The sequence below is a fragment of the Sorex fumeus genome, unplaced genomic scaffold (assembly GCF_029834395.1).
Source record: "Sorex fumeus unplaced genomic scaffold, SorFum_2.1 ptg000072l, whole genome shotgun sequence".
Taxonomy (NCBI): domain Eukaryota; kingdom Metazoa; phylum Chordata; class Mammalia; order Eulipotyphla; family Soricidae; genus Sorex; species Sorex fumeus.
This window is the reverse complement of record NW_026606129.1, coordinates 17629446-17655688: the sequence shown is the minus strand read 5'-3', so window position 1 is coordinate 17655688 and position 26243 is coordinate 17629446. Positions and strand designations below refer to the sequence as shown.

Sequence of the window (26243 nt, the reverse complement as noted above, 5' to 3'; positions counted from 1 at the left end):
AAAAGCGCAGCTTGGCCCCGCCCCTTCCTCCCCGTTATTTAAGGCGGTTGGCTGCCGCCCTCCTGCCAGTCAAAGGGGAGGGGCTCTGTCATTGGGCCGGGGTGTGCCTGCGGGGATTTCTCTCCTCCTGGGGTGACTCCTGGGGTCAGCTGTGGACGATGTCGCAGAGAGGCTTAGAGCGCGGCGACGGGACCGAGGAGCAGGTGTCCGGGGCCAAAGTCATCGCTCAAGCGCTGAGAACCCAAGTACGAGGCGCCCGCAGGGAGCAGGGAGGGCGCTACGGAAGCCGGCGGGGGCCGAGCTGTTGTCATGGAGACGAGAGAAGCGCGGCGTGGTTGCGCGGGGTGGGGGTTCGGGGGCGGCTGGATGCTCGATGTCTGCGGGGGCGCGGGTTAGGGTGGGCTGGGCGAGGACGGCGAAGAGATGGTCCTTTCTGCGCCGCCCCGCTCCGAGCCTCAGTCCTTCGCTTTCGGTCCCCAGAATGTGGAGTACATGTTTGGCATCGTGGGCATCCCCGTGACCGAAATCGCCCTCGCCGCGCAGGAGCTGGGCATCAAATACGTCGGGATGAGGAATGAGCAGGCGGTGAGTATGGAAGCTGGCAGCCCGGGGCTTTGCTTGGGACAAGAGCCATGGCAGAGGCGCAGACTCACTGAGGACTTTCTGCCTTGCCCTCTTGCACTTCACGCACATCCATCATAACCTGGCGACTCCAGTTCATGCTGGATGACAGATTGAGGAGCGTGAGAAAGACACCACCCAGACTTTCCCCAGGTGACAGGCGCTGGAGGCTCAGCTGGGATCTGAAGCCAATCCAAAGTCTACACTTTGTTTAGGGGATGGGTGCCCCCAGGCAGTGCTCCGGGGGCCACGTGGGCTGGTCCAGCAATAACCGGGAGCCACCTGCACCATATTCTGTGGTGTCCAGAGGGCACTAGAGCCTCCCTCATGGTGTTAGGGAGCCTTGGTGCCAGGGATCCAATGCGGGCTCTGAGCATGCCAGACATGTGCTCCCGCCCTTTGAGCTGGCTCCGAAATCCACGTGTCTAAAGCTATCCTATATTAGTGTCAGAATTGGAAGGCACAATTTCTCATTTTTATGTTGACCCTTCTCCCCTTTTTCTATAGTTCATTTAGAAATTTTGTTTTGTTTATATTTTAAACCTCATGATTTATAAGATTGTCATAATAAACGTTGCTTCAGGCATTCAGAGTTCCAAAACCATTCCCACCATCAGTGTGACCTTCCCTCCACTAATGTTCCCAATTCCCCCCCCCCCACGCCCCCAAGACTGTCACCCTAGCAGGCACAAATTTCATTCATATTGCTTGTTACAACAGAATGACAAATGGAATTATCAAAAACTAGATCAATAAAAGAGCATTTGTGACAATTGTTCTGTCTCACAACGGTGCTACTAAAGTCATTGAGAATTTACTGAGCTAGTTGGTGCTGCTTGAGCCTTCTGTTACTGTTTTCACTCATTGAACTAGGCGAGACTCAACTTTCCCATCAGATTTGCAGTGCTCCTGCTGGTCTGTCTGTACTGTGAAATCAGGAGCCTGGAGCTGGGGAGATTTGGAGGCTTGATGGATAGATGAGACTCACTGTGGAGCTAGGCCATTCTCTGCAAGAGGGTGTGGGTGTGGGCGGTTGGGCCTTCCAGGAGAGAGGGGAATCTGTTCAGACCCTTACAGAGAAGGTTCCAGAGTTCTCAGCCTGGAGACCAGTCCGCCGGGGATGATTCAGCGGGTTGGTGCTCTTTTGAGAATAGTTGTGGAGTTGGGTTGTTTCTATGCCTGAGGATGTCTGGTGCGGGTGTGTGATTCCCGTCTTTCTCTATCATAAATTCCTATGATGCCTATTTCTCTGTGTTATTTGTCTCATCTGACTTCCCTGTTAGACTGTGACCTGCAAAAGTGCAGGGAACTATTATTTCTTCTTGGCATCTCTGTCTCCACAGTGCTTCGGTGGTGCCTGCATCTAGAAGGAGCACAGGGAGCATCTGCGTGATGAATAGGTGAAGGGCAAGGCTTATTTTATAGGAAGTGGCCCTGCAAGGGAAAGAAAGCACACAGAGCAAAGCTGACTGGAATTCAGGTTTCCTCAAAGCCAGTCCAGACTAGTCCCAACATACTAGGACTCAGGAGTATCTGTAAGTTTGAGAATGAAAGATGCCAACCTCTTTCATCGTTTCACAAGGCCGGCTGAAAAGGTCAAGAATCCATGGGATTCCTCTGAGTTCTTCGAAAACTTTCTTGTCCCTGTTTTCCACTCCCACCAGTTCAAGCACCTCTTACCCAGACTGCTGACTTCACCTCAAGTGGTCACACCACTTCTGTGATCCGACCTCAGTCTGGAGAGCAGGAATGGGGGTTCCTGGGTTACCCTGTTTCTGCCGGACTTGGCTTGGTTAGGTCTTCTGTATGATGTAGAGCAGAGATCCCCAGACTTACTTGGCCCACTGCCCCCTTTTCAGAAAAAAAAAAAGGAAATCACTCACAGGGCTAGAGAAATAGTACAATGGGGTTAGCTGCTCACCTTGCATGAAGCTGATCCGGGTTTGATCCCTGACCTGCATCTGTTCCCCCAGTTTCCTCCAGGAATGGTCCCTGGGCACTGAGCCAGGAGTAATCCCTGAGCACAATGTGGCCCCCAAACAAGCAAAAAAGATAAAAATCAGTAGCCCCTGGAAACCTGTCTTTTTTTTTTCTTTTTGGGTCACACCCGGTGATGGTCAGGGGTTACTCTTGGCTTTACACTCAGGAATCACTTCTGGCGGCACTCAGGGGACCATATGGGATGCTGGGACTCGAACCTGGGTTAGCTGCGTGCAAGGCAAACGCCCTACCCGCTATGCTATCGCTCCAGCCCCAAAACCTGCCTTTTTAAAGGGTTTTGTTTTGTTTTTGTTTTGGGGCCACACCTGGTGGTGCTGCACTCAGGAATCACTCCTGGTGGGCCCAGGAGACCGGGTGGGCTTGGGAGACCATATAGTTGTTGCGGACCAAACGCGGGTTGGCTGTATGCAAGGCAAATGCCCTACTGTCTGCTCTATCTGTCCAGCCCTGGAAATCAATCATTAAGGAAACCTAGTACCCTCTTATTGCACTGGAGGCTATTACCATTCTGGACTGTTCCAGTGCCCTTTGACCCTCAGCCTCAGGGAGGAGGACAGTATCCCTCATTTTGGGAAACAGTGGATAGAGACTTTATAAATTTTTTCATTAAATGTCATTTTTTGCCTATGAAATTTGAGAATTATACTTTGTTTTTTTTTTCTTTAAGACTAATAATGTCTTGGGGCCAGATAGATAATATAGCAGGTAGGGTACTTACCTTGCATGCAGCTGACTCGTGTTCAATCTTCAAGCACTCCAAATAGTCCCCTGGGCCCTGCCAGGAGTGCTCCCTGATTGGCAGAGCCAAGAGTAAGCTTTGAACACCACTGGGTGTGGTCCCAAACGAAAAAGACTAATAGGTTTTGAATTTACTTAAAACAACGGTACTGCGGGGTTGGAGAGATAGCACAGAGGGTAGGGTGTTTGCCTTGCATGTGGCTGACCCGGGTTCGATTCCTAGCATCCCATATGGTCCCTTGAGCACTGCCAGAAGTAACCCCTGTGCATCGCCAGGTGTGACCCAAAAAGAAAAAAAAAACTGCAATGCACTGTTCATCGATTTGCTCGACCGGGCACTAGTAACATCTCACAACAAATTGTGAGACTTGTTGTTACTGTGCTTGGCATATCGAATATGTCACAGGTAGCTTGCTAGGCTTTGCCGTGTGTGTGAGATTCTCTCAGTAACTTTCTGGGCTCTCCAAAAGGGCGGTGGCTTAAAACAACATTCTGTTTGTTTGTTTGTTTGTTTGTTTGTTTTTAATCTGTGTGGAAAGATGAAACAATTGTCCTGTTCATGGGACTTGTATTTTTTCTAGGTGTACTGGTATCTTCTTTCCTCCAGAGAGTGAGTGTGCAGTCCTGTGTGGCTTGGGTGCTTCTGGGACACCAGGATCGTACCTGGGTGTGCTGGGGTTTGGGCCCTGCAAGATTGGGTCAAACTCAAGACCTTGCAAATGCCACATACGCTCTCTACCACTTGAGCTATCTCCTCAGCACCCAGTTTCTTCTTAGTATAAATATTTATTAAGTACTTACTATATATTAGCTTTATGACTTTACCTGAGAAAGGAAATTCAATCTAAATTTTCATGTTGATCACAGTTTCAGAAGGTGACAGCCAAGGCACAGGAAAAAAATTCTTTAGCATAAAAACTCCCAATAAATAGATGCACAAAGAAGAGTACATATAAATCGGTGACTATCTCTTTAAGAATCAGGAATGATTAATTCGTTGAGAGGTAAAGTTTGTGCTGTTTCACTGGGATCCCATCGGGGCATGTCAGACTATGAGCTAGACTGTTCAAAGTTCACTAACACGGAAAGGAATTGGGACTTCTAAAAAATAAGCTTTGGGTGACACTGTAAATGTTTTTCTAATTAAAGTGGGAATAAACCTACCCGGGCCTCCTTAGGGCCCTGTGGCTTTGCCGAGGTCTGGAAATGAACAGGAATGAACAGTGTCTGCTCTAGAGGGTTTCGTAGCCTCGTGTGGAGACATGTACAAACTCAGGGTTATTACAGCGTGTTGAGTGCACGCCCGAAGCCAGCTCAGCCCAGTCAGAGAAACTCCCTGGAGGGGTAACACAGCCACTATCAGGAGCCAGGCAGGGAAGGGAGAGTAGGTCCTTCTGATTTGGGCATGCTCAACTACCAATTTCAGAATCTAAAGGAAAAAGCCAACTTGGAGGGAAAGGCATTGAGTTCTGATTTGAACATCAGTCTGAAATCTGGAACATTCCAGTGCATACGTCAATTAACTTAACTGCGCAGCAGTCACTGGGATCATTGATGGGTGTGCATCTTGGGTAACCCTGCAGGCCCCGAGCACCGCTGGGCCTGAGCAGTATCACCCAGCAGGCCCAGGTGCTGAACTGTCTTGGCCCCTTTAGCCAAGTACTGCCAGGAGTGAGTGCCCCCTCATCCCCTGAGCACTTTTCACTGAGTGTGACCCAACTCCCCTCCCAAATTGTGATTTATAGACTTTTTAATTTTTACACTTACTCCCCTTACAGTAGATTTATTTAAGTTTGTTTTTTTTTTCTTTTCATGGTTATGGGAGCCTCATTTTATTTATTTATTTATTTATTTATTATTAGTGAAACACCATGAGGTATAGTTATAGACTTACAACTTTTTGTGCTTAGATTTCAGTTATACTATGATCAAGTACCCAACTCTCTACCATTAAGTTTGGTTTATGATAAGTAAAGTAGAATGGAGTTTAGAATACACCCAACTTATTATTATTCCTAAAAATACACGCAAAAAGATAGTATAGGCAAAAGATATGCCCCAACTAATAAGAAGGTTTTTAGAGTAGGCATTTACTGTTTTTCCAGTTACCTTATATAGAGCACCTCCTCTCTCTTTCTGCTATGAGCTGAAGTGCAGTTTAACGTGAAACGTTACAGGATGGAACCATAGTACAGTGGGCAGGGCGCTTGCCTTGCATGCGGCTGATACTGGTTCCATCCCCGGCACTACATTGAGCCTGGCCGAGAATGACCCCTGAGCACACATCCAGGAGTAAGCCCTGAGTACTGCTGGGTGTGGCACCGAACTGGAAACAAATGAAACAGTAAACAAGCAAAGAGTAAAACTACATGCAATCCTTGAAGGAAGTCGCTTCAAGTATTCAAGGGTTGAAAATTATACAGCTTAGGGGCTGGAGCAATAGCACAGCGGGTAGGGCATTTGCCTTGTACACGGCCGACCGGGGTTCGATTCCCAGCATCCCATATGGTCCCCTGAGCACCGCCAGGGGTAATTCCTGAGCACAGAGCCGGGAGTAACCCCTGTGCATTGCCAGGCATGATCCAAAAAAAGCAAAAAAAAAAAAAATTATACAGTGTATGTTACTAGACTATAAGGAAACAAGCCAGGATTTAACAGCAGGTAACTAGGAAAATATCCAAAGATTTGGAAAGTAGGTGATATGTTTAATTTTGTTTTCTGTAAATATTTGAAAAGATTATTAAAAATCACTGAACTTCAGGTAAGCTGGTAAAGAATAAAAAAGAAAATACAGATGATCAGTATTGGGAATCAAAAAGGAGGCATTGCTATAGACCCTAACCGAAGATGTTGGTTTTGGTTGTTATTTTGTGGTGCTGTGGATACCCAGGTCACCCCTTCAGTGCTCAGCAACAACTTGGGCTGTTCCTAGCTGTGCTTGGGGCACCATGTGCCATCAGGGATCATACAGGGGTCAGCCACATGCAAGGCTTGCACCTTTACCCTTCATCCCCATACCGTCTCCTCAGCCCTAGATGGAGCCAGGAATTGGACCCAGGGCCTCAAACATGCTAGGCAAGTGCTCTACTGCTGAGCTATATTCCTGTCCCTCCCCCCACCATAGGGTGAAAAATCAAGATGGAAAGCAGATATAAGATTTTTGAACTGAATAATAATAAAAGGAGACTCCCAAGTTACAGTACAGTAACTGGGTTGGGTGCTTGCCTTGTACGCAGTCGACCCTGGTTTAGTCCCTGGTATCCCATATGATCTCTTGAGCCCTGCCAGTAGTGATTCCATAGTATAGATCCAGGAGTAAGTCCTGAATACCTTCGGGTGTCCCAAAACAAACAAAAAATGATGAAAGGATCAGCTGTCAAACTTGTAAGATATTGCTCAAGCAATTCTTTGTTTTTTTTGTGGTTTTTTTTTTTTTTTTTTTGGCTTTTTGGATCACACCTGGCAATGCACAGGGGTTACTCCTGGCGGTGCTCAGGGGACCATATGGGATACTGGGAATCGAACCTGGGTTGGCCGTATGCAAGGCAAACGCCCTACCTGCTGTGCTATTGCTCCAGCTCCCAATCAAGCAATTCTTTGAGTTTTAAATAAATCTATTAGTAAAGGAATTCTAAGCTCCAAACTTATATGTTAAGAAACTAGAAAAATAAGACCAGTTACACAAAATTGTAAGGTATAAATTCATAATACAAGAACAGAAACTAACGAGGCAGGGCTGGGGAGATAGCTCAGCCACACATCACATGGCTGCCTTGTACCAGTCCCGTGTTCCATCTCTGGAACAATACAGCCCCCCGCACCGTCCTATGTAGCCCTGGTGGTACCCAACCACCACTGTGGATGGCCCTGGTGGCCCCTGAACAGAGTTGGTCCACAACAGGCCACGTGCTGCTGCTGGCCCTGGACCCCTGAGCACTGCCAGATATGGCCCCTATACATAAAAATTAAAAGGAGGAGGAAACAAATAAATACAGAAAAATCAGCAGACAAAAATTGATTTCTTGGGGCCAGATCAACAGTACAGTGTTAGGTAAGGCACTTGCCTTGCATGCTCCTGACCCAGGTTCGATTCCCACACCCCACATGGTCCCCTGAGCCCCGCCAGGAGTAATCCCTGAGCACAGAGCCAGAAGTAAACTCTGAACATCGCTGCGTGTGGCCCTGAAACAAAACAAAGCAAATAAAAATGGATCCTTTGCAAGGATCAGTATTTAATAAATCTTAGGTAAGACTAATGAAGTATAAGAGAACACATGTTGCCAGTGTTACAAATAAAAACAGAACACGTTCTTCTTGGTCTTTTATCTATTTAAGCATAAAGCAGTTGTAAAAACATAAGTTATGGAGATCATAAGGGTTCTTGAAAAACTAAAAGCTAGAGTTGACACCTGCTCCTTTCTTTGAAATTTATTGGTAGAACATTTTAAGATGAACTGGTTCCAATTTCTCTCTTACCATTAAGTTCTAGTCTCTTGACTATTGACATGGGATTATGTGTACCCTTCCTCTAAGGGTCTAAAATGCTCCTGTCCCCTTGTTTTTTCTTTTTGTAGGCTTGCTATGCTGCCTCGGCCGTTGGCTACCTGACAGGCAGGTAAGTCAAGATCTTTTTAGTCCAGTTTCTTTTAAAGATTGCCTTAAACGCAGATTCTTAAAGTATTTTCTAGATATGAAATGGCAAACTAAATAATATGGAGATACTTTTGTCCTTGAGTGCTTTCAGCTTTGAGAAACTCACTTCTAGGGTAAAGCATGCAAGTTCAATTTTTTAAAAAATTGTAGGGCCGGGGCTGGAGCGAGAGCACAGCGGGTAAGGCATTTGCCTTGCACGCAGCCAACATGGCCAACACAGGTTCAGTTCCCAGCATCCCATATGGTCCCCTGAGCACCTCCAGGAGCAATTCCTGAGTGCATGAGCCAGGAGTAACCCCTGAGCATCGCCGGGTGAGACCCAAAAAGCAAAAAAAAAAAAAAAAATATTGTAGGGCAGTGCATTGTCCTACAAAATTGCATTCTGTCAGGGATCAAGTGATACTTTTTTGTTCAGAAGTTTATAAAAACATTTGTTGTTACTCCTATACAAGCATCAAAAATGTGCTTTATGCAATTAATTTTATTAGCCCAATTATAACCTCTTTAAAAGAAGATGAGGTTAGTAAAATACAATATGACAGTGATAACCTATTTTCTATGGGAAGGACATACCAGTGCTTTAAAATTCTTTTTTGGGGGGAGTTAGTCCTGGTGGTGCTCAGGACTTACTCCTGGCTCTGTGTTCAAAGATCACTCCTGGTGGATTTAGGGGCTATTTGGAGTGCCAAGAATCAAACTCATGGAGGCGACTAAAACTTCATGGGAAGGGGGGCGTTTCGCTCCGCCCTTCACGCCCTACCGAGGCCACCGGTTGCCCCCCGCGAGCGGCTCTCCAGCACGGCCACGACTCCAGAACACAGAAACCAATTTGTTAACTATCTGACTTTCAGTGGAAATACTTCCAGGGTCAATAGGTAAAATAGCAGAAATCCAAAACCAACATTTAATTCTTGAACCCAGCTGTAGAAAGCAAATCACTTCACAATGCTTTTTCAGCATGTCTGATTTGGGGGGGGGGTAAACTCTAAATAATAGTGGTGAATCTTTTATTGAAACAATGAATCTAATCAAAGCAGATAGAGTGTTAACTAGAATTCATCTGCCTCACAGGGACGGGGAGGGGTGGGGGGTGGGGTTTTATTGGGGTTCTTCATGGTAAAAAATAAGTATTGGTAAAGGGAAATGTGTTTGATATTTGCATGACTGAGACCTAAACCTGAAAGCTTTGTAACCTTTCCCACAGTGATTCAATAAATAAATTAAAAAAAAAAAAAAGAATCAAACTCATGCCAGCTGTGTGCAAGGCAAGCACTTTAGCTGCTGCATTATCTCTCTGGTCCCAAAGAAATACAATCTTTCTTGCTTTATTTCCCCCTAATTCTAGTTATTCTAATAATTGCTTCCCCAATAGTAAAAAAAGATTTAGAAACCTTCCTTTAAAGTCTAAGGAAGTTGCCATAATTCACATTTAAGCTGTAAGAATCTGATGTTGCTATGATCTGCTTCTAATAAAATTCATTCTGTTTTGCTTTTAGGCCCGGAGTTTGCCTCGTCGTTTCTGGCCCAGGTCTCATCCATGCCTTGGGTGGTATGGCAAATGCAAACATGAACTGTTGGTAATTGATATTATTGAAAACATTTCCTTAAAATGCTAGTGCAACACTGTCTGGGAAGGGAAGACTTGGAGTCAGGTGCTTGAGGGAATGGTTTAGTAAATAATTAAATGAAGAGAATTAGAATAAAAGGTTAAAATATCAGTCAAGTTTTTACCTAGAGGTAAACATTGTTAATGTTTTATACAAAAATGTACATATTTATCTCTATGTGGATGTGTATTGCTCTCTCTTTTTTTTTTTTTTTTGGCTTTTTGGGTTATACCTGGCAATGCACAGGGGTTACTTCTGGCTCTGGACTCAGGAATTACTCCTGGTGGTGCTCAGGGGACCATATGGGTTGCTGGGAATTGAACCTGGGTTGGCCATGTGCAAGGCAAACTCCCTACCTGCTGTGCTATTGCTCCAGCCTCGTGTATTACTCTCTTGATAATAAAAATAAAGGAATTATTTTTTAAAGGTGCAGTATGTAAATATTTGTGATGTCATGCATAATTAGCAAGAGGTTTGAAATTCTTATATCTATTGAATATTCTTTATATGCAGCTTAGTAATAACTCTTTGGGCTTACCATCAGTCCCAACTCTGGCACTTTATCAATAAAATACTATTGATAAGATCTTTTTATCTTGTAATCAATTCATAGCACAGCGGGTAGGGCGTTCGCCTTACAAGCAGCCAACATGGCCGACCCGAGTTCGATTCCTCCGCCCCTCTCGGAGAGCCCGGCAAGCTACCGAGAGTATTGGATATGCCAGACACAGTAACAACAAAGTCTCCAATGGAGATGTTACTGGGCCCGCTCGAGCAAATCGACGATCAACGGGAGGGCCATCCTAATGGGAAGAACATTGTTTACTTTCTTGCTGTGTGTTTCTTTCTTTTTTTTTTTAACCCACTCATTCCTCTCTCTCTCTTTTTTTTTCATTTCGATTTTTATTAGTGAAACACCATGAGGTACAGTTGTAGATTTACAAATTTTTGTGCTTGGGTTTCCGTTATACAATGATCGAGTACCCATCCCTTTGCTGTGTGTTTCTTACAGTTTCTTCTTTTCTTTCTTCCTCTTCTTGCTTTTTTTTTTATTTTAAGGTTGGATTTTTTAAAAATAAATTTATATTTGTTGTATCTTTCTTATTCTCCTTGAAGGATAAGAATTTTGTTGTAGCCAGGGATGTAATTCAGTGGTAGAAAGCATGCTTTGCATTTATGAGTCTCTGGGTTTAAACTCTGGCACCAAGGGGGGCAGGGGGAAACAGAATTCTGTTGCTGAGGAATTGTTCTTATTCTTCCGTTTTCAAATACTTTGTTAGGAAAAGTTGAAAAAATTGCTCCTTAAGCTGCAGAACATGAGGAAGGGCATAGAAATTTATTTTATATCATTACATGTAAAAGTTCTCTTGGAGAGCCCGGCAAGTTACCAAGAGTATCTCGCCTTCACGGCAAAGCCTGGGAAGCTACCTGTGACATATTCAATATGCCAAACACAGTAACAACAAGTCTCACAATGGAGACGTTACTGGGCCCACTTGAGCAAATCGATGAACAATGGGAGGATAGTGCTACATGTAAAGGTTATCTCTATCCCAAAGGAGTGGGTTAGGGGGATCATGGAGGAAAAATATTTAAATCTTTGATTTTTCTGAAACCCAGGAGACCCACATCAGGTTAATTCCTAAGTCTATTTTTTGGTGCGGTGGGGGCCATTGGTGGGAATGGGACTGGGGTGCGGGCTATACCCAGCAGTGCTTAGGGCTGACTTTTGCTCTGCTCTCGTGGTCACCTCTTGTGAGGACCACTTGGAGTGCAGGGGATTGAACTCTGGTCTGTCACATTCAAGGCAAGTGCCCTACCAGTTGTATAGTCACTCCTCAGTCTTTTAATTTATTTGTTTATTTACTTATTTTTGCTTTTTGGGGTCACACCCGGTGATGCACAGGGATTACTCCTGGCTCTGCACTCAGGAATTGCTCCTAGCGGTGCTCAGGGGACCATATGGGATGCTGGGAATCGAACCTGGTTTGGCTGCATGCAAGGCAAACGCCCTACCCACTGTGCTATAACTCCAGCCCAGCCCCTCCTCAGTCTTTTTACCTACAGATGTTTGTGTTTCTTTTTCTTTTTATTCTCTTTTTGTGGGGAAATGCCACACCTGATAGGGCTGAGGGTCTGCTTCTGGTTCTGTGTTTGGGGATTGCCACTGGCGGTACTCAGGGGGCTGCTCGAGATGGAACCCGGGCTTCTGTCATACAAAATCATGTGCTCTGCCTATTGAGCTTTCTTCCCCAGCTCCAAATCTATAGGTGTTTTTAAGAATTTGTCTCTCTGTCTCTGTTTCTGTCTCTCTCTCTTTCTCTCTCCTTTTATTGTTTATTATTCATTGGATAGACTGTTGAATATTTCACAGTTGTAATGTTCTTTTTAAAAATTACTCTTGCAGGCCCGTGATTGTGATCGGTGGCTCCTCTGAGAGGAGCCAGGAAACGATGGGAGCCTTTCAGGAGTTTCCTCAGGTACCAGCTTGAAGGTTTTGTTCTTACTGGAGTTCAATAGCATAATGACACTCATTAAGATTATTTATTTGTTCTTATTTTGTCGGGAGTGCCTCCTCAGAGGTGCCCCAGACCCTTTTTCTAGTTATTCTTGGCCAACCTGGCTGGTGATTCAATGCAGGTGCCCCGGGGGGCAGTGGTGCTCAGGCCCTGTGATGCCAGGACTTACTTGGGGTACCCAGACAGTGCACAGGTGGAGGGCTTCCAGGGCTGACCCCAGTGATTCAGGGGGAAGGGGAGGGAGGGTCCATGTGGTGAAGGGGATTGAACTCATGTCGACAGCCTGCAAGGCAGACCCCTCAGCTACTGTACCCTCTCTAGCCCCCACACTATTAAAATTTATGGTGAAGAAGTAAAACTCTACAGCATAAATGGTTACAAAAAATAGTGGTATCTGAGTTAATGTGAAGGTAGTTTTTATTTTTTAACAATAAAAATGGATTATAAGAAAACTTAGGCTCTGCTCTTCCAAGAAAGACACCTTTTTGGAAGGCTGAAATAAGTTCCTCAAAGAATAAAGAAGATGCAGGAATAAAAATCATTTGGGATCCAAAAGGAGAGAGAGAACAAAAGGGAATGCCCTGCCACAGAGGCAGGGTGGAATGGGAGAGATTGTGGGTGAGAGGGATACTGGGATCACTGGTGGTGGAAAATGGACACTGGTGGAGGGATGGGTATTTGATCACTGTATAATTGAAATCCACGCACAAAGATTTGTAAGTCTGCAACTGTACCTCATGGTGTTTCACTAATAACAATTTTTTTTAAAAAAGAAAGAAACAAAAAATCATTTGGGATTGTGCTTGTCAGACTTCTAGGAAAGAAAAAGTGGAAAGGGGAAAAATCCTACTTAAAATGACTATCAGTAAACACTGGACAAGTTCATTTTTATTTTAGGAGACTGAATGGAATTGTCAGTAAATACTACAGTTTTGAGAGCAGTTGTAGAAAGCAAGTAGGTAAGAATGAATGATTAACTCACACTCTGACTATATTTAAATATAGCATAAATTTGTGAGCAAAGTTAGAGCCATTATGCAGTGTTGGTAAGCCAGGAATCGCTGTGAGAACTTCAAAATATAAGCCAAAATTTATTGCTGACTTATAATAATATGGCATACTAGATCTTGGTATAGGCTAACACAGAAGTTCACACACATATGTTTATTGTTTTGGGGGTCTCGTGGTTGTCCTTGGAGGGATGGTGACGCCAGTAGGTGAGCTCACAGCCTCACACATGCAAGGCCTTTGCTCAGTCACTTGAGCCGCATCTTGGCTCTATTAAGTTTTATTTTTTTATTTATTTTTTTTTATTATTTATTTATTGAATCACTGTGGGAAAGGTTACAAAGCTTTCAGGTTTATGTCTCAGTCATGCAAATATCAAACACATTTCCCTTTACCAATACTTATTTTTTCCCATGAAGAACCCCAATAAAACCCCACCCCCCACCCCTCCCCGTCCCTGTGAGACAGATGAATTCTAGTTAACACTCTATCCGCTTTGATTAGATTGTTTCAATAAAAGATTCACCACTATTATTTAGAGTCCCCCCCCCCCCCCAATCAGACATGCTGAAAAAGCATTGTGAAGTGATTTGCTTTCTACAGCTGGGTTCAAGAATTAAATGTTGGTTTTGGATTTCTGCTATTTTACCTATTGACCCTGGAAGTATTTCTACTGAAAGTCAGATAGTTAAGAAATTGGTTTCTGTGTTCTGGAGTCGTGGCCGTGCTGGAGAGCCGCTCGTGGGGGGCAACTGGTGGCCTCGGTAGGGCGTGAAGGGCGGAGCGAAACGCCCCCCTTCCCATGAGGTTTTAGTCGCCCCCACACTCCCGGCTCATACCTGCTGTCCACAAGGCTCCCATGTGGCTGCCATCTTTCTTTCCAGAGAGGAGAGGGCGAATGGGGCAACACCCTTTCCCCTCCGGCAGACTTGATGGGCTGGATCAACGCATAGTCCGTTCACTTTTCTGCTCCAAGCTGCTGGGTTCTGCATTAAGTCCTTGTGCTTCTGGGGCCATGGCCGTGCTGGAGAGCCGCTCGCGGGGGGCGACTTGTGACCTCGGTAGGGCGTGAAGGACGGACCGGAACGCCCCCCGACCCATGAGGTTTTAGTCGCCCCCACTCCCCCGGCTCATACCTGCTGTCCACAAGGCTCCCATGTGGCCGCCATCTTTCTTTCCAGAGAGGAGAGGGCGAATGGGGCAACACCCTTTCCCCTCCGGCAGACTTGATAGCCTGGATCAATGCATAGTCCGTTCACTTTTCTGCTCCAAGCTGCTGGGTTCTGCATTAAGTCCTTGTGCTTCTGGGGCCGTGGCTGTGCTGGAGAGCCGCTTTGGGGGCAACTGGTGACCTCGGTAGGGCGTGAAGGACGGACCGGAACGCCCCCCTTCCCATGAGGTTTTAGTCGCCCCCACACTCCCGGCTCATACCTGCTGTCCACAAGGCTCCCATGTGGCCGCCATCTTTCTTTCCAGAGAGGAGAGGGCGAAGTTTTATTTTTATATTCTCTAAAGGGAACTGAAGTTTGACATAATGTAGAAAATAACGATAACGATCATCCTGTTGTTCGTTGATTGCCTCGATCAGGCACCAGTAACGTCTCCTTCGTCCCAGCCCTGAGATTTTAAAAAGTGCCATATTTAAGGCTCTTTCAGGATTAGGAGAATAAGACCCATCATTGTTACTGGTTTTTGGCATATTGGGTACGCCATGGGGAGTTTGCCAGACTCTGCCGTGTGGGCAGGTTACATTCGGTAGCCTGCCAGGTTGCCAGGTTGACAATAACAAGTTATAGAAAATAACAAGTTGTAGAAAAGATGCTGATATATTTGAAATAGAAGAAGGACATATAGATTATTAAAAGGTACGGGGTGGGGGTAAGACATTTACCTTGCATGCAGCTGACACACAGCATGTCATATAGGCCCCTGATTACTGCCCAGAGTAAGCCCTGAGTGCTACTGGGTGTGCCCCCACCAAATTCCAAAAATAAAAAAATAAAAATAAAAGGAAATAGCATAAAAACTTTCTACAGGAAATAAAAAAAGAGGGTAATTTTTATTTTAGATATTTTGCCGGCAAAGGAAACTAGTGAAAATTTATTAGATGCAATTAAAACTTTGAAGAGAAAGGTCACTGATTTGATTTAAAATTCCACTGTTTCTCATAAAATACTTAAATCTAAATGGTGTGTCTATGAGAATTTGAAAATTTGATGGTCATCTTAATTCTGTTAGGTCCATGGCACTAAGACTACCAATATTTCATACCAAACTTATCAAGAGAAATAGTTTCTATATAATCCCTCGCATATTAAAATAGTAAAAAATAAACTCTACTCGATTTACTTGTTCCAGACAGAATAGCAGCAAAGTAAATAACAGAAAAACTGGTAGAAATATAAGGATAGATTATAATTTTAGTAAGACATGACTGAAGTTGTATCTACCTGGGTGGAGGTTCCCAGATCCAAGGATGTGAAAATTTTCATTTTTAGTAGACACCATCAATTTTGTATGTTTTGTTTGGGGGCCATACCTGGTGGTGCTCAGGGCTTACTCCTGGCTCTGCACTCAGGAATCACTCCTATTGGGATTTGGGGGAATGGATGTGGTGCTGGGGATTGAATCTGGGTCAGCTGTATGTAAGGCAGGTGTACTGTCCCACAGTACTCTCTCTCTTCATGCATTTTCCCTCTCTCTAGCAGTGGATGAGTGCCGTTTTAACTGTTGGTGCTAGATATTGTCAGACTCTGTCAGTTCTTGAAAATTTGAGAAATGAAATAGTGTTTCGATTTGCTTTCTGAATCTTTTTTTTTTTGTTTAAATTTTATTTATTTATTTATTTATTTACAGTTGTAGATTTACAATTTTTTTTGTGCTTGGGTTTCAATTATACAATGATCAGATACCCATCCCTCCACCAGTGCCCGTTTTTCACCACCATGGATAATATCCCTCCCACCCCCATCCCCCCATCCCCCCCTGCCTCTGTGGCAGGGCAATCCCCTGTGTTCTCTCTCTCCGTTTGGGTGTTGTGGTCTGCAAAAGAGGCATTGAGTGGCAAACATGTTCAGTTCATAGTCTACTTTCGACATGCATCTCCCCTCCTGGGAGGATCCTCCAAACATCCTTTATTTGGTGCTCCCTTCTCTATCTGAACTGCCCTTTCCTCTAGGATACCCGGCTGGCCTCTAAGTTATGGGGTAATCCTCCTGGTGCTGATCTCAGCTATTCTTGGGTATTAATCTCATACTTTGTTACTTTATATCCCCCAGATGAATGCAATCTTTCTATGTCTATCCCTCTCTTTCTGACTCATTTCGCTTAGCATGATACTTTCCATATTGTACCACTTGTATGTAAATTTCATGACTTCATCTTTTCTAACATGCTTTCTGAATCTTATCGTGACAGAGTTTTGATTGTGACTTGCATAGGATTGTTTATGGTTTTGGGTTTGTTTATTATTTAAATTTTGAGCTATTCCTGGTGGTTCTCAGGGGTTACTCCTAGATCTGCACTCAGGTAACACTCCTGGTGGGGTTTGGGGTACCATATGGGGTGCCAGGAATAGACCCTGGGTCTGCTGCATGTAAGGCAAGCGCCTTACCTGCTGTCATCTCTCTCTGGCCCCTGGTATAGGTCTTTAAGGAGGAGTTTAGCATATAGCATTTACTCCATTCTGCCTCTAAGTAATGACAACATTTTGTCTTCCTTCATTAAAGTAAGATGATGTATGAGCATAATGTTAAATGTTTTTCTTTTTTGTGTCTAGGTTGAAGCTTGTAGATTATATACCAAGTTCTCTGCCCGACCAAGCAGCATAGAAGCTATTCCCTCTGTTATTGAAAAGGTACAGTTTTTAGTTTCAAGCTTTTCAAGTTGACTAGTTTTTCTCAGTCACTCAAACCTGTGTTATTTTAGTTTCAATAGAATGAATTAACAGTATTCAGACAGTTAAAAATATCATTGTTATAGTTACTTACACCTAAATGCTCATTGCCATTATATTTAGTTATAGAAACAAATGCAAATTTTTGTTTGTTTTGGGGTCCCACCCAGCAGTCCTGGGGCCCCACCCCAGACCGTATGGTGCCAAGGATGGAACTAGGGGTTCCTGCATGCAAAACCTGCACTCTAGCCCTTTGACCCATCTTGGTGGTCCAGATAGAATATCCCAGATAGAATATTTTTGAAAAATATACTTTTAATTTTTGAATTAGTTTTTAATTACGAAAAGATAAAATGAATATGTAATGAAATCCTAGATATCTTTCACAAAAGATTAGTTTTGCTATTACAAAAAGTCTTTTTAAAAAAATTTTTTTTTATTGAATCACTGTGAGATAGAGCATTACGAAGCTGTTTATGATTGCATTTCAGTCCTTCAATGTTCCAACACCCATCCCTCCGCCAGTGTAATTTCCCAGCACCAGTATCCCTAGTTTCCTTCCCACCCCTTCAGGTCACCCCCCACCACTATGGCAGGCACCTCCCCCCACTTCTCATTCTCACATACAAAAAAATCTTTTGTAGAATTATTTTTGTAAGATCAAAACATTTTAATCCTTTTTGATTTTACAAATGATTAATTCTGAAAAGGTTGTTGCATAGAAGGTTATCTCTTAGTTGGTGAAATAGCATATAATAAATCAATTTGAATTAGTATTTATACGTAAAGTTACCTTTGAATTATTTCATAATCACTTGTTGCACATGTTACAACATCCTGGTTTTCTAAAATTTGTCCAGAGCAACAGAATTGGCAGTGATGAAAGTGCATGTTACATAGTAAAGATTTGGCTGGCAGAGCCTAGTGGAAAATCTTTAGATGAAAGTCTTAACAATACATGAATTTCAGAGCCCTTGCTGAAAAAAGTTAGAAGGAAACACAAGTATTTAATTAGAAATATCTGCAGAGTTTGAGGGGAAGGGTAGAGGAAAACAAATAGGAAGAATTCATTTCAAAGAAAAAATTAGCTAAATGTCAAAGTTGTTTATGTTGCACAGATTACTATAATGGAGGGAAGGAAAACCCTCTGTGAATATTTTCTTTCCTTTTTCTCCCTTCCTCTCTTTATCCAGCCCCACTTTATTTTTTAAAGTAAAGATTTAATATTTTTTAGGAAGGCTTTTGGTTTTGGAACCATATCCAGTGGTGCTTGAGGGCTACTCTGGGCTAGGTGCTTGGGGGACCCTCTAAGTGCCAGGGATTTAATCGTCTCCTGCAAGCAAAGGTTGGACTGTAGCCCTGGAGCTGTCTGCCTGCCCTGCCCCTATATTTCTCTGCCCTTTAACCAAAAATGCCTTTCTAAAACACAGAAACAATAGCATTTCAATTTTTACTAAAAATTATTTATTGCCCCAATCAGAGGTCCAAAAATATTAGGATAGTCTTTTATGACAGTTTTTTATTGTCTTTGAATGGAGTAATAAAGATGGAACAGAATCTATCCTTCTGTTTGTGACAAACTTAGGCCGTGAGAAGCAGTATATATGGTCGTCCAGGTGCTTGCTATGTGGATATACCCGCAGACTTTGTAAGCCTCCATGTGAATGCAGATTCTATCAAGTAAGTATACTGTCCTGGCCTTCTTTCTAAATTGTGTTGGCCTAATGATGATCTATTTAAAAGAATATGCTTAGCAGTTTTTATTTTTTTAAAAGGTAAAAGGTAAAGGCCCTCCCGTTGATCGTCGATTTGCTCGAGCGGGCCCAGTAACGTCTCCATTGGAGACTTTGTTGTTACTGTGTCTGGCATATCGAATACTCTCGGTAGCTTGCCGGGCTCTCCGAGAGGGGCAGAGGAATCGAACTCGGGTCGGCCATGTTGGCCGCTTGTATTTTATGTAGGAGTACTGCTATTTATTCAGCCACTGATTAGGCTAATTGAATTGGGTATGAACTCCACCTCACTTTAAAATTTTTTTTAAAATTTTTTATAATTTTATTTATTGAATAACCGTGAGAGCAGTTACAAAGCTTTTGGGTTTAAGTCTCGGTCATACAATGAAACACCCATACCTTCACCAGTGCCCCTTCTCCACCACCAAAAACCCCAGTATAACCCCATCCCACACCCTCCCCCTACCTGTGGGGCAGATGATTTTCACATTACTCTCTCTCTACTTTGATTACATTCAATATATATATATATATTTTTTTTTTTCCTTTTTGGGTCACACCTGGCGATGCTCAGGGTTACTCCTGGCTTTGCACTCAGGAATCACTCCTGACGGTGCTCGGGGGACCATATGGGATGCTGGGAATCAAACCTGGGTTGGCCGCGTGCAAGGCAAACGCCCTACCCGTTGTGCTATTGCTCCAGCCTCACATTCAATATTTTGACACCAGACCCACCATTATTATTTGGGATTTTACCCTAACACTCAGATCTGCTGAAAAGGCAATTGTAGACAATTTGTTTTCTATTGCTGGTTATGAATAACATATGATGTCGCACGGCTGCAGTAGTGGCCACGTGATTTTGAAGTTCCGATATTTTAACAATTAAATCTGGAAGGATTTCTGCCAAAAGCCGCTGGGTTTCGAGATTTGTTTCTGAGTCTTTGGGACCATGACTGGTAAGCAGCTTAATCAGGAACCGGAAAGCCCTTGTGGGTGGCGACTTGGGGTCTCATTGGGGTGGGGAGGAAAGGGCTGGCCCCACCCCCATCCCATGAGGCCCTACGTGTCTCGTCACTGCAGGCCCAAACCTGACTGTCCAGTAGCCTCTGGAGGATGATGGCTACCAGGCCGCCAGGGGGAACAGGCCAAGGCACAAAACCTATTCTCACCTGGGGTGGCCTGACACTGGTAATCTACTGCAGGGACCAGACACATTTCTGCCAAAAGCCGTTGGGTTTCAAGATTTGTTTCTGAGTCTCTGGGATCATGGTCGTTGACCAGTTCAATCAGGAACCAGAGAGGCCATGCCTCCAATTATATAGCTGAGCTGGAGGTGGTTTGTGGGTGTGTCTCCCACATACCTAACTTTTGGCCATTTACTTTCTTGGTAAACTTTGCCCCAAGTGTTTGGGGGGTCTGGCCAAAGACACAGCAGCAATGTTGGGGTATCTGGAAGTCTGACATTGCCATCAGGCTGCTGATGCACTTGCCTCACAGGTACAGATTGACCTGCTGGCGGCACCATACCCCCAAGCTTAGCAGTTTTTAAAGTTAATCTTCATTTAAGTTCTAATGATTAACTATTTAAAGTGAAATTTAGCCAAAGTAAATTAATTCTCTTAATTAAAATGGTATCATTTAGTAATTATTTAGAGGGCTAATTTTTTTCTTGTTTTTTTTGGGGGGGGCACACCTGGTGGTGCTCAGGGTTACTCCTGGCTCTGAACTCAAGGCTCACCAATGGTGGGCTAGTGGGACTAGATGGGGTGCCAGGGATCAAACCCAGGCCAGCCACATGCAAGGAATATGCCCTATATCCTCTGTATTATCACTCCAGGCCCTGGGGCTTAATTTCTATCAAATACTCAGAGCTTCCAAAAATTGACATTTAAAATTATTTTGTTGTATACATAAATAATACAGCCCCATTAATATAACTAGATTACTTAGAATTTTCATAATGTCAGTCAAGAGATCAGGGAAATTGCAAGAAAAATAAGTATAGTACCATCCAGATAAGCTACAGAAATTGCTAAAATATAAAATGGTGAATAAATTCTGAAGGAAATTAAATTGTGTGTAAATATAACAAATGCAAATGAATAAGGCACCTGTTAAAATTTTTTTTTACAATCCTGGAAATGTCTCATAGGGCTGGAGTATGTGCTTTTGCAGAGGAACCACAAGTTTGACCCTTGATACTACCAGATGTAACCCCAAAAGGAAAATAAATAAGTAAATAGGATTTTATATAAAGAGTGTTTTTTTTTTGGCTTTACATGTCCATGTTTTGTACAGTGTGATATTTGCTAATTAGAATTAATGAAAGAAAACACTAAGGACTTGCTGTCTAGAAGTAAGTCAACTAGGACAGTCTTAATATTTTTTTACTAAGGCACTTAGCAGTGCTAAACTTTTGGCTTACCCAGTGGAGAAATATGGTGCAGCTGTTGCAAGACTGAACTTTGGAGACAGCCTGGCTTTGTTTAGTTCCTCTCTGGCACATTGGAGAAGGTTCCTCTCTGCCCCCTATAGTGTAATGGAGATAATCATCTCATCATTTAAAAAAATTAATGGAAAAAAATGGCACGGTTATTAAATATTAGCTTTCAGTATTTTATTTTTACTATTATTCTAGCAAGCAGTACTATGAGTATGCAAAGCCATCAACTCAGATTAATTGACTATTAGTTTTAGGGAATAGGTATTAATTTTTTATCTGTGATAAAGATATGATTACATTTGAGAGAGTTTGTATATTCTAGAGCTCCATATGGAAATTTTAAGTCTTGATGCCTAGAACTGACTCTTAAATGATTCAAGGGGAAAAGTATATGTTCATGTTGGTTAAGAAGATATGGTAGGGGCTGGAGTGATAGCACAGCGGGTAGGGCATTTGCCTTGCATGCGGCCGACCCGGGTTCGATTCCCATCATCCCATATGGTCCCCCGAGCACCACCAGGAATAATTTCTGAGTGCATGAACCAGGAATAACCCCTGTACACTGCCGGGTGTGACTGAAGCAAAAAAAAAAAAAAAAAAGAAGAAGCAGATATGGTAACATGAATTTACATGCTGAATTAGTGAGGTTTAATGGACTGTTTTGTTCTGCCTTTTTACATATTTGATATATTCACAATAGCAAGTTAATAGTGGGGCTCTTTTTAACGAGCAAACTCTGTTTGCAGGTACACAGAGTGCTGTTTGCCGCCTCCTATCAGCCTGGCAGATACCTCTGCTGTGTATACTGCAGTGTCTGTGATTAGGAACGCCAAGAAACCCCTTCTTATTATTGGAAAAGGTAGCATTGAATGTAATTCTGAATCTGCTGGACTTTTGAAAGATGCTGATTGTTTGTAGAAACTGTCATTGTGGTTTGTAAACATCTGCTGTAATTTATGAAGTTGGAGTGAGAGTTCTCTTATCCATTTAACAGTTTATTAATTTTGAAGTAATAAAATTTTTCTGTAGGGCTGAGAAATCTTGCCCATTTCAGAGGATACTACCTATATCACATTCTTTTGTTATTATGAGAAAAATGTGATTTTTTATTACAACAATAATATATGATCACTTTAATGTTTTTTTTGACTATTCAGAATATTATTAAGAAGAAACCCTTTCACCCAAAAGCAACATTTTTATTTTATTTTACTTTATTTTTGTTATTTTGGGCCACCTCCGGCAGTGCTCAGGGGTGACTCCTGGCTCTGCACTCAGGAATCACTCCTGGTGTGCTTGGGGAACTGTATGGGATGCCAGGGATTGAATCCAGTCAGCCACATGCAAGACAGGCACCCTACCCTCTGTACTATCGCTCTGGCCCAAAGGCAATATTTTTAACATGTAGTACTTTTCTAAGCTATCTGTGGCATATTCGATATGCCAAAAACAGTAACAAGTCTCACAATGGAGATGTTACTGGTGCCCTCTTGAACAAATCGATGAACAATAGGACAACAGTGCTACAGTGCAGTGCAGTGCTTTTCTATTCCTTTTTGCATATTTGTCTTGTATACTGTGTCCGTATAGACTATATGGACAGTTTATGTTCTACTTTATCCTTGTCCTAAAATTTCTTTCATGACCTTAATTTTTCTCCTCCTTAATAAATATTTGTTGTGTTTCACTGTGTTGTGTTTGGGGGCCACCTCTGGCAGTGCTGGGGGCTATTGGCTCAGTGTTTGGGCGAGGGTTGTTGGTTCTGGTAGTGTTGGGGGATTAAGCAGTGCCTGGAATCAAAGCAGGTCCTCCCGCTCGCCCCCAAAGCATCTTTCAGCCCCTCTGAGACTCATCCCTAGCTCCTTAATGTTTTACAGTTTATTCAGGTAAATATCAAGACTTTACTGATAATTCTTCAAATTTTTTTTTACTTGTGACAAATTTTGTACATAAAGATTCTCCCATAGTCCAGAATTACAGTAAATTCCTGGAAAAAAATTAACATAGTGGAAAGGTACATGTATGATTAAGGGTTTTCGTACCAAATGACAAATTGCTTTCTCCCAAGAAATTCTGTTAATTTACACACTTGTTAGCAGTTTATTATAGTGCCGTGTATGTCCTAGGCCTGAGGTGGCTATGAGTCCTTTGACCATGTTAGTTCGCCAACTACTTGAAAATGGGTTTTTTGTTATGAAGGGAGACCCGTTTTCATTTCTGCTCCTGCTTGGGGGTCGCTTCCAGTGGTGCTTGAGGGGCTCCCAGTGGTGCTTGGGGATCCCGCCCCCCTGGTGCTGGGGATCTAACCTGGGGCACCCACATGTGAAATGTGTTCTCTAGCCTTTTGAGCTGTCTCACCAGCCCTTAAAAATGGCTTTTATGAAAAAAGTGAATCACGGAAAAAAAAAATTAGTCAGAACTGATTTGAGTGTAGCTCTTGATATATAAAAACAAATGATTTGTGACCTCCTTGAGTCGGCCCCATTGCAGTAACAGAACTGCTCAGACTGCTGAGAAGTCTGTAGCTGGGTCTTCAGCCACTGATCTGGGCACTGCTGATGGTTGAAAAACACTTGTCTGCCTCCTTAGTTATAACAACCCCCTGTCGTCCCATAGATAGAACAGGTGTGAGTGCACAGGGGATAAAGGTTGAAGGATGCCTGTCTACAGAGCTTTGGACTCTTATGCCCATTGGTAGAATTTCTGCACCTAGACTAGGAGACTGTGCAATCAGGTTAGCTGGTGGTGGGGAGCAAATTCAATCGGGCATAAAGACTGTAAAGGTAGTGTATTTAGGGGCTGGAGCAATAGCATAGCAGGTAGGGCGTTTGCCTTGCACCCGGCTGACCTGGGTTCGATTCCCAGCATCCCATATGGTCCCCTGAGCACTGCCAGGAGTAATTCCTGAGTGCAGAGCCAGGAGTAACCCCTGAGCATCGCTAGGTGTGACCTCCCCCCCCCCAAAAAAAGGCAGTGTGTTTAGAGAATGCACTTAGTAATTCAGTGGGGTCATCGTGTAGAATGGGCACAGGAGAGTGGCAGGCAAGTTTTGTTCTTGGGGTATATCTCTTTCTGAACAGTTGAGCATACCATTGGCGGGGGGAGGGGGCTATTGGTGAGGGGAGGGATGAGACAGTATGAGTAAATACTGAAGATAAAAGGCACAGCCATGGATTTGTGTTTAAATTCTGTACAGCAGGAGCAAATGGAGGCCTTAAAGCAGTACCACACAAAGTGTTTGACTTCAGTCGGGGCTTCCTTAAGCAGAGCTCAGGGTCACTGGGCATTGCTGTGAGAGACTTGCTATCCTGGGCATCAAGGTCAGGGATGTGCATCGATTTTTTAAATTTTGTTTTATCTATTAATATTTTTTTTGCTTTAAAATCACTCTCAATGAACCAAAATTTAACAGTGTTAAGAGTTCATGCCCTTTATTAACCCATACAGGTAAATTATTTGTCTTCTGGTTTGTTGAAACAGTATGTCAGACAACATTTGCCACAATAATGTCTGTCAAAGTGGCTGGCCATAAATACTCCTATACCACATTCATCTGAAGGGCATTCCTGGCGAAGGTCGCTGATTTTGTCATTCTCATCCACCTTGTAGTATTTCAGGACAGCCAGTTTCTTTCAACCTTTTTTCTCTTATGCTTATTCTTCTTGGGAGTGGTGTAAGACTTCTTCCCTTTTTTTGTACCATCCTGAAGTCTCAAAACGAGATGAAGAGTGGACTCCCTTTGGATGTTGTAATCAGACAAAGTACATCCGTCTTCAAGTTGTTTACCAGCAAAGATCAATCTTTGTTGATCAGGAGGAATTCCTTCCTTATCCTGGATCTTGGCCTTGACATTTTCTATCGTATCCAAGGGTTCAGAGTGATAGTCTTCCCCGTAGGGTTTTCACAAAAATCTGCATCGTGGCGGTGGGCCCACCTTGGATGGCGGATTGGAAAGTCTGTTAATTTTTTTTTTGCTTTTTGGGTCACACCCAGCAATGCTCAGGGGTTACTCCTGGTGCTCCACACAGGAATTACACCTGACAGTGCTCGGGGGACCATATGGGATGCTGGGAATTGAACCCAGGTCAGCTGCATGCAAGGCAAATGTCCTCCCCACTATACTATCACTCCGGTTCCAGGGGTGTGCATTTAGGCATGTGCTCTATCACCTGAGCCAAATCCTGGCCCCTCATGGCCTGCTAGAAGGACGCAGGGTCTGAAGTTTGGCTGACACGCTAATATGTTTGCTCTCCTTGTAGGTGCTGCTTACGCTCGTGCAGAAGAGAGTATCAGGAGACTGGTGGACCAGTGTAAATTGCCCTTTCTACCCACCCCCATGGGCAAGGGTGTCGTCCCTGACAACCACCCAAACTGTGTAGCTGCTGCCAGGTCCAGGTGCGTGGTACCTGGCTCTTAGAGAGTGACTTGCAGATTTCCAGCTAATTATGATTGGTTTTTGACTTGAATGATCTAGGAGGAGTTCTAAGAGAGTCAGAAAGCTTCCTTTTCAAAGTTCTCAGAACCATCTGGATACTTTCCATCATCTTCTGACTTTTCCTTCTCTTTCAGAAAAAGAATCTGCCATCCTTTGAGTCATTTTTCACCAGTATGTAATACTTTCATTTTTTGACTGCCTTTCAATACAATTTATTTATTTAAGATAGAAAAAAATAAAACCCTGATTTTTTTTTTTTTTTGGTGCCACACTGACAGTGATCAGGGCTTTCTTGTAGGAATACTGCTATTTATTCAGTCATTGATTAGCTGATTGAATTGGACATGAATTCCACCGTACTTTTTTTTTCATCTTGTCATCTCATTCCTACTTTGGACAAACTGGCAGGCTACCAAATGTAACCTGCCCACACGGCAGAGTCTGGCAAACTCCCCGTGGTATACCCAATATGCCAAATACCGGTAACAATGATGGGTCTCATTCTCCTAACCCTGAAAGAGCCTTGAATATGGCACTTTTAAAAAAAAAATCTCAGGGCTAGGACGAAGGAGACGTTACTGGGGCCT

The 26243-nt window shown here is 43.4% G+C and overlaps 1 protein-coding gene and 1 pseudogene across 1 annotated transcript in view; one reads left to right on the top strand and one right to left on the bottom strand.

Moving 5' to 3' along the window:
* The first annotated feature begins 49 nt into the window (after positions 1–49).
* Positions 50–26243, top strand: part of HACL1 (2-hydroxyacyl-CoA lyase 1) — a 52045-nt gene continuing 25851 nt past the window's right edge. Inside the window, exons 1-9 of the mRNA XM_056129666.1 lie at positions 50–245; positions 481–585; positions 7935–7975; positions 9510–9590; positions 12028–12100; positions 16926–17003; positions 18628–18722; positions 21968–22080; positions 25481–25616. Of these exons, the coding sequence (XP_055985641.1) occupies positions 159–245; positions 481–585; positions 7935–7975; positions 9510–9590; positions 12028–12100; positions 16926–17003; positions 18628–18722; positions 21968–22080; positions 25481–25616 (809 nt within the window). The 5' untranslated portion in view covers positions 50–158. The remainder of the gene's footprint in view (positions 246–480; positions 586–7934; positions 7976–9509; positions 9591–12027; positions 12101–16925; positions 17004–18627; positions 18723–21967; positions 22081–25480; positions 25617–26243) is intronic.
* On the bottom strand, positions 24599–25138 carry LOC130037741 (ubiquitin-40S ribosomal protein S27a-like; annotated as a pseudogene).